The 9,122-nt window shown below is 46.1% G+C and overlaps 1 protein-coding gene across 1 annotated transcript; it reads right to left on the bottom strand.

Annotated features, from left to right (window-relative positions):
• Positions 1–5,253: 5,253 nt before the first annotated feature.
• LOC127334525 (zinc finger transcription factor YY1) lies at positions 5,254–8,864 on the bottom strand. The gene is made up of 6 exons (XM_051361002.2): positions 8,530–8,864; positions 8,352–8,410; positions 7,034–7,233; positions 6,833–6,922; positions 6,055–6,198; positions 5,254–5,971 (listed from the first exon to the last, which is right to left on the bottom strand). Exons 1-6 carry the CDS (start codon positions 8,571–8,573, stop codon positions 5,501–5,503), a joined length of 1,008 nt encoding a protein of 335 aa, XP_051216962.1. The 5' UTR covers positions 8,574–8,864; the 3' UTR covers positions 5,254–5,500.
• Positions 8,865–9,122: the final 258 nt, after the last annotated feature.

Genomic DNA, 9,122 nt, shown 5'->3' with positions numbered 1-9,122 from the left:
CAACGGTGCATACGAGGGGAGAACACTTTATTATCTTGATATTAATGTGAGGGATCATCTTATAATGCTACCGTCGCGTTCTAAGCAAAATAAGATGCATAAAGGATTAACATCACATGCAATTCATATGTGATATGATATGGCCCTTTTGTCTTTGCGCCTTCGATCTTCATCTCCAAAGCACGGACATGATCTCCATCATCAACGGGCATGATCTCCATCATCGTCGGTGTAGCGTCAAGGTTCATTGCGCCGTCTTCATGGTTGTTCACCTCATGTAGCAACTATTACAACTACTTTGAAATACTACTCAACATGAAATTTAAAGATAACCATAAGGCTCCTGCGGGTTGCCACAATACAATAATGATCATCTCATACATATTCATCATCACATTATGGCCATATCACATTACCAAACCCTGCAAAAACAAGTTAGACGTCTCTAATTTGGTTTGCATATTTTACGTGGTTTAGGGTTTTCGGGAGAGATCTAATCTACCTACGAACATGAACCACAACGGTGATACTAATGTTATCAATAGAAAAGTAAATTGAATCTTCACTATAGTAGGAGAGACAGACACCCACAAAGCCTCTTATGCAATACAAGTTGCATGTCGAACGAGGAACAAGTCTCATGAACGCGGTCATGTAAAGTTAGTCCGAGCCGCTTCATCCCACTATGCCACAAAGATGCAAAGTACTCAAACTAAAGACAACAAGAGCATCAACGCCCACAAAACCATTGTGTTCTACTCGTGCAACCATCTATGCATAGACACGGCTCTGATACCACTGTAGGGGTTCGTTGCATCGAAAACAAAAAATTTCCTACCGCGAGAACGCAATCCAAGCCAAGATGCAATCTAGAAGATGGGAGCAACGAGGGGATGAACGAGACTAACACTTGAAGATTTCCAAAGCCTATAAGAGTAGGCTCTTATTGCTGCGGTAGACGATCACTTGCCGCTTGCAAAAGCGCGTAGAAGATCTTGATCACGGTGCCACGATCGGGCAGCACCTCCGTACTCGGTCACACGTTCAGTGTTGATGACGACGTCCTTCTCCCCGTTCTAGCGGGCAGCAGAAGTAGTAGATCCTCCTCGGAATCCCGGCAGCACGACGGTGTGGTGGCGGTGTTGATGGAGATCTCCGGCGGAGCTTCGCTAAGCATATGCGGGAGAAGTAGTGGAGGAGGGGTGCTAGGGTTTGGGGAGAGGGGGTGCCATGGGCGCCGGCCTCAAGGGGGCAGGGGTGGTGCGGCCAAGCCATGGGCTGCCCCCTCCCTCTCCTCCTCATTATATAGGTGGAACCCCAAGGGTTTGTCCAAAGTCTTCGAATAAGACCCCAACAGAAAAACTGCCTTATGGACGAAACCTAGAGGGACAGGGACTCTCCCCTTCCCCCTTTTCTTGGCCGGCCAAGGAGGTGGAGTCCACCATGGACTCCACCCTCCCACTTGGTTGGCTGGTTAGGGTTTGTGGAGTCCCTCCGGGACTCCTCCTTCCATAGTAATTTATTTCCGGATAATTCTAGAAACCACCTTCCATAAATTCACCGGATCATTTTCAAACTTGGAAAGTGACTTCCTATATATGAATCTTATTCTCCGGACCATTCCGGAACTCCTCGTGATGTCCTGGATCCCATCCGAGACTCCGAACAAAACTTCGAACTCCATTCCATATTCCATATCTACTTAAACGACATCAAACCTTAAGTGTGTCACCCTACGGTTCGCGAACTATGTAGACATGGTTGAGACTTCTCTCCGACCAATAACCAATAGCGGGATCTGGAGATCCATAATGGCTCCCACATATTCAACGATGACTTTAGTGATCGAATGAACCATTCACATACGATACCAATTCCCTTTGTCACGCGATATTTTACTTGTCCGAGGTTTGATCATCGGTATCACTCTATACCTTGTTCAACCTCGTCTCCTGACAAGTACTCTTTACTCGTACCGTGGTATGTGGTCTCTTATAAACTTATTCATATGCTTGCAAGAAATTAGACGACATTACACCGAGAGGGCCCAGAGTATATCTATCCGTCATCGGGATGGACAAATCCCACTGTTGATCCATATGCCTCAACTCATACTTTCCGGATACTTAATCCCACCTTTATAACCACCCATTTACGCAGTGGCGTTTGATGTAATCAAAGTACCTTTCCGGTATAAGTGATTTATATGATCTCATGGTCATAAGGACTAGGTAACTATGTATCGAAAGCTTATAGCAAATAACTTAATGATGTGATATTATGCTACGCTTAATTGGGTGTGTCCATTATATCATTCACATAATGACATAACCTTGTTATTAATAACATCCAATGTTCATGATCATGAAACGATGATCATCTATTAATCAACAAGCTAGTTATACAAGAGGCTTACTAGGGACTCCTTGTTGTTCACATAACACACATGTATCAATGTTTCGGTTAATACAATTATAGCATGGTATGTAAACATTATCATAAACTCAAAGATATTATAATAACCATTTTATTATTGCCTCTTGGGCATATCTCCAACACAACAACACCCAACGCTCGCCACCCGCCGCCAGGTCGACGCCGTCTCCGCCATCCACGGCCACCGCCCTGGCTTCCGTGGCCCCCGACCTGAGCGCAACGAGCAACACCTCGCCCGTGGCCACCCAAGCACCGGTGAGGCCGAGCGGAGGGTGAGAGGGAGGAGGGCCGCATCGTCGAGGCCTCCGTACCACCGCACCAGGGGTCCCGCGAGAAGATCCCCGCTGCCCCATCATCGACCATGTCGGGCTTCGCCGGCAGCAGCCTCAGGAGGCGGCGAGGAGGAGGAGGGAGGGTGGGGGAGGCGGCGGCGGTGGGGGTTAGGGTTTTTGCCCCTTCAGTGACCGGGGTACCCGTTCTTTTCCACACTAGACGGTGTCTTCAGAGCATCCCCAGCCGTTGGGGCTCCCCAGGCCGAAATCCGGCGTTATTTAGCGCCAGATGGATGTATTTTGTGGCCTGGGGAGGCCCATTTTCCCAGCCGCGAGCCCATGGTCGCCTTCTGACGCGCACCCACCGCGTGCATAGCGACGGTGCAGTCACCGGGAAGGGCAATCGTCGGAGTGCCCTCGACGCATTGAACCGTCACGAAGTGGTCTGGAGAGCCGAAACGACTCGTCGGGAACGGTCGAAGTGGCCTCGATGCGAGAACCGCCGTAATGGAGCACGAACTCCGCGGAAGAGCAACCTCCGCTCTCTTCGTCGAGAGACCTACATATACGGTTTCCGACGGCCGACGCCATTCATCTGTTCTCTCCTCACCATCCTCTGTCAACCATGAGCGATCTCTCTTGGCCATCGGACACCGACAGCGAGGGGAAGCCGCCTGGATGGCACCATTGGTGGGATAAAGCTGCATCGTCCAGCAGCGACGATTCCCCCCGCCGGCCAGCGAGGACGAATGGGATGACGACGAGGAGGAGGACGCATGGGATGACGACGAGGAGGAGGACGAAGAGGCCAAGGAGCAGGCCGAGGAAGAGGCCGAGGAAGAGGAGGAGGAGCAGCAGGAGGAGGACGACGAAGAGGCTGAGGACACTGACGAGGAGGAGGACCCAACTTCCTCCGACGAGGAGGTGACGAGCCGGAAGCGTCGCCGCCACGACGATGAGGCGGGGCCATGTAGGAAGAAGAAGTAGTTTAAGTTTGTTTTAAAGTTTTTATATGTAATTTTTATGTTTATTCGAATTATATTCGAAATATATATAATCTATCTATGTTGCACCACTTGAGAGTTCAAAGCTTTCGTTCGACGAGGGTATTGCCGTAGATCGGGAAGACGAGGGTATTGCCGTACAAACCCAGGCCATTGTCGCCGACAAGTTGGGGCCACGCGCGCTTTTGTTTCGTCCGGAGTCCCCAAAAGCTCCCCGGGGGGCCGGGGATGGCGTGGGATCGCCGAATGAATTTAGGCCCAAATCCGGACGAAAACGAGGAACCGGGAGCGCGACTAGGCCGAATTACGCCGTCCGGATGGAAAAAACGTCGTTCGGGGTCTCATCGGGGAGACGATCGGGGAGACGAGTGGAGATGCTCTCAGGAGCCCTTCGCCTCGTCGATCTTTTTTTTTTATGGCAAATGCGTCTTCAAACTGGAGTTTCTGTTTGGACCCTTCGATTGTCCATGCCTAGACTGTTTTAACTTAGCTCGTATAGGTTTTACTAACACGAGCAATCATTGATGCTCTATTGTTTGGTTGTAACGTCTCCAGTTCAAGAGCATAACGCGTTTACTTGTCATTTACATGTGGCTAGATAGCGAAAAGCAAGATTTTCACAAAATCCTCTTTGGCTCATAGGGGTAGAACTGTAGATGCACTCGTTGTCTAAAATTATATTTTAGAACGTCAAAAAAATTGAAAAAAAAAATCTGGGTGTACATCTTAATATCCTATGTTCACACACTAAGTTTCGCAAAGAAATGATATTTTTTATGGGCTATATAAAAAAGACAATTTTTGTTGATTCATCAAAATAGCTTTTCACGTGACATGTTTTTATCTTTTTTACGTAGGTCACACAAAATGTTTTTTCCACAAACTTCTGTGAGTGAACATAAGGATTTCTTTTTCCATATTTTTTTGACATTTAGAATAAACTTTAAAATGCAGTTTTCTTCATAGGTGCATTTAGACCTATGAACCAAAACACCATGTCAAAGATTTTATTTGTTTCTTAGTACCGTATACTATGTAATACAAGCTATTTATGTATAGTTTTTTCTATTACTCCCTCCAATTCATATTAGTTGACACTAATATAGATATATCTAGATATATTATAGTTGTAGATACATCCATTTTAGCATCAAATAATATGGATCCGAGGGAGTACCTCTGTTTATAAATAAATCTCTTCTAAATCTGAATAAATCTCTTCTAAATATGAATGCAGACATGGACATAGTACTAGTAAAGCATAACGCGTTTACTTGTCATTTACATGCAGTTACATTGGCTAATACTTGTTATAATTTAGTATCTATCATTGCTTCTCCTTTAAAATAAACAAATCCAAGTTCAAAAACAAAACAAAAAGAAACCAGCCCTTGCTCGGTTGGGCTAGGATCGGTTTTGCTGCAGATCCAAAACGCACGTGTCCGGGGTTTTTCTCTTTAACTAGCCATATCACGGACAATTCAGCACCATGAAAGAACCACAAGTCGACGGAATTTAACACGGAAGCGCAAAGCACATACTGGATGCAAACAATGATCTATTGTCCTTCCAAAGTTAATAGCCTGACATGGACAACCGACCTTCAGAATTTGCATGCAGGTATGTAACTCGCATGTTTCTAACTAGCCACCCTCAGTATATACACCACAATGCATGTATGCAAAACTATATAACCCAGTGCTCATAAACTATGTCCACAGCAAAACTGTAACCCAGTGCTCACAAGCTATGTCCACAGTAACCCCGATGAAAATCACAATGAGACGCTCATTCTTCATCCTCCGTCTCCTCATCATCATCATCATCATCGCTGCTAGCAGCTCTGTACCTAGATCCGCCATCCTCGAGGTTCTCTCCCTCTTCCTCGGTCTCCTCGCTATCTTCCTCGTACAACACTTTCCTTGGCCACTGGTGCTCCTCAGGGATACTGACAGCTGGAGATGGGGCCGAGTATTCACTGCGCTTAGGGATCTTGAGCGGCAAGTTGGGTGTTTGGTTTGGCTTCCTTCTACGGGATTTCTTCGACGCGGTGCCCCTCGAAGGACCAGCTTCAGCACCAGCATCCGCGTAGTGATTGGGATGCTCTTTCCTCAAATGGAGGTTAAGTTTGTACTCGTGAATGTATGCCTTGGCACAACCGTCATAAGGGCAGACGTATGGACGATCAGCCGAGGGAACTGGCGGTGTTGCCAGAGGTTTTACTGGGTTATGGAGGTTCATTACAGGCCCACCTGGATTCTGTACACCAAATTGTAGTCTAATGAGTATATCTGTATATGTCCTGCAATAAGTGACAATTGACAAATATCCATACATCTTACCTTGTCATGTTGTGCCCTGTAATGAGCCCTGAGTTTAGACTCCTGCGTAAATCTTCGACCACATTCTGGGGACGGGCAAAGATGATAGTTATCCGCAAAATGTGTTTTCATGTGTGCCTTTAAATTAAAATCCAATGAGAAAGCCTGCAATAATCAGGAAAAAAATCACATTTAATACACAAGTGACTCAAATCCACAGCTACGACCCAAAAATGTCAATGGACTGAGTTGCATTCCCAGCTATTACAAAGTATGACACATCCGGTGCATCCTACTAAGCTTAACACAAGTTCTCAAACATACTAGATAGTGAACAAGTCTCTTGCTGGTACCGCCACTCCAGAATGAGCCTGTAACATTCTGTAATCCTACCTCTGGTATTATTTGATTATTATTATTTAACTGTATTGCCTTGATACAGAGAAGATCTTAAATTGCATAAAAATACTACCGTCAGTTCATGTCCTTTTTAGAATGACTGAATGAGTTCATGTCGTGGTAGCAATTTCTCGCCGGCGTGCATGCCAACTTCAAATGATGCACAGAAAAATGCACTTGCTTGGTAACAACTTAAAAGCATCATTATCTAAATGCAGCTAACAGAAAGACAATGAAACGACAAAGCTCGAAGACAGGCAGTTGAACTCAAAACCAAAACCAAGGATTGTGCTCTTCTATATTCAGCACAGAATATTTATTTCCCAAGATCAAATATTTCTGATAACTTGTCACCTACTAATTATATGATAGAAATATACAAGAGAGAGCATAGTATTACCTTGCCACAACCTTCATGATGGCAGACAAAGTTCTTCTCTCCTGTATGAATAAGAAAATGCCTCTTCAACTTCGAGCTATCTAAAAATTTCTGCAAAATCAGATTAGAAAAAATCAGATAAGCAAACTCAGTTCAACAATGTCGCTGCCATATGGAAATGGCTTTGGAATGTAGGCAAGACAGATAGGCACGGCACAATACCTTGCCACATCCCTCATAGTGGCAGACATATTGCCTTTCCCCATGGACGTTGGCATGTTTCTTAAGAGCCCCTGCATCAACAAAAGTTTTCCCGCAGCCATCATAGCTGCATAAGAAAAGAATCTCAGTGGTAGGCTCGGGCTTTGCAGAGTCCGTCACTTGTTCCTTGTCATTGGATTTAAGAGCAGCCAATCTATCCTCTGTAAAGAAATAAGGTAAAAGCAGTATTAGCTGAATGAGAAGGCTAAAACAAAAAGGCGGACACCAAATAAAATAAAAATATTCAGGTAGCTCCTCCTTATTGGTAAATTGCACTAAATTGTTCAGACTAAGTTGTAAACACAAGAAGAGGTGTGGAAGAGTACGATGTTGTCTACAAGCAAAGATTGAAATTTAACAGAAATCATTTGGCACGTTGATCGCTGATTAAACTCTCCATACGAAATGTCAACTTCTGCCATTTGCGATGAGAGAACTCATCACTAAACTAATGGGTTTACTGGTCTCAAGTGTGCACAAACCAAACAGAAACTTCACAACCCCCATGTCAAGCTGTACTGTTCCAACCGTAAGCATTTGAAGTACACTGTATCACGGACAGGGCAGACAAATACTTGATGCAACAGGAACAACAAACAGAGACACACAATTATAAACTAAACGGTAAGAACAGATAACACACTTTTTTCATTTGACACATAAGCACTATTCCAGGAAGTCGCAAGCTAGGTTAAGTGCTGTATCGGTAGTGGATACAACATTGATATGTCGATACCTAGTGATTCGGTACTGGGGAGTATTGGCGGATTTGAAATTACAGCACCAAAAAAATAAATGACAGTACTTCTTGATAATTCTTAGTTGTTACTACCCAAAACAATGCACGGTCGACATCCTCCCCACTATCTCCCTCCTGCTGCAACTGATGTCAACATTTTCTTTTTTGGCTTTGCAATACACATATACTCGTCGTATTGATGTACCATTGTTTATCGAGAAATTCACATGGCTGTATCATATCGCGTGTCAGAGTAACCAAACAAAGAGGTAGGGGTTTACGATTAAGTGAGGGGCACAATTAGACTAGCCTGGACACCGATTTGGTCCAGGCTATCCTGCACCTGTGATTAACCAAAAGAAGCCTCTAAAATAAATCTTTGGTGTAATTTAAGCAACGATAACCACAGTAACGGCCAAAGATCATGGCAGGCCGCAATTTCAGTCGCGATGACAGTAAGCAACAGTACGTCACAGCAAGCAGGTTCTTTTTCTCTATATACAATTATACATGAGCAAGAAGGTGACGTAGGGGTCGTACCTCGCACCCACTTGTAAAGCGCGCACGGACCGCCGGCGATGATCAGGTCCTGCGGAATCCTAGGGGAGAGAAGTAACGCAAGTAATTCAGATCCAAATCACACATGAACCGAAAAAACCAAGAAAGGTCGGAAGCAGAGTCGAATTGGGCGGCAGGAGGGGGGGTTTGGGAGACGAACCACTCCTTGACCCATCGGTGGCGGCGGTGGGGAGCGGCCTGCATCTTGTGACCCCCGCGGCGGCGCGCGGAGCAGGAGGCGGCGATAGGGGTTAGGGATTGTCGCAGGGGAAGATCGGGATTTGGTGCTGGGTGGGGCGGCGACTTATGGTGACCGAGCTAGGGGTGGGTAGAGGTAGAGGCAAGGGCAGGGCGGCTCGGAGTCGGATGGCATGGTGGATGCCGATGCGTAGTAGCATGTCGTGGTGCGGTGGCTGTGCGAGGAAATCTATGGCTACGCCTCGCGGGCGCGGGCGCGGCTGCTCCGTTCCCATCCATCGTCACAAGAGCAAACAAAGGAAACAAAGGTTCCATCGCGTGGTTTTCCGGTTGTGCCTTGTGGTGTGGGGACGCCTAGGCAGACGACCCGGATAGGGAGTGGTCAGAGCATCTTCACTCGTATCCCTCAAGCCCTCAAAACCACCCTAAGTTTTTTCAGTACGTCGGATATATAATGGCATCTCCAGCGGCGCGACGCAAAGTGTCGCTCAGTGACCGTTTTCATCCGCCGTGACCGGATATGTGTCTAGCACCACCTCTAACGGGGCGACGCAA

The sequence above is a fragment of the Lolium perenne genome, chromosome 6 (genome assembly GCF_019359855.2).
Source record: "Lolium perenne isolate Kyuss_39 chromosome 6, Kyuss_2.0, whole genome shotgun sequence".
In the NCBI taxonomy this organism is placed as follows: domain Eukaryota; kingdom Viridiplantae; phylum Streptophyta; class Magnoliopsida; order Poales; family Poaceae; genus Lolium; species Lolium perenne.
This window is presented reverse-complemented; position numbering and strand designations above follow the sequence as displayed.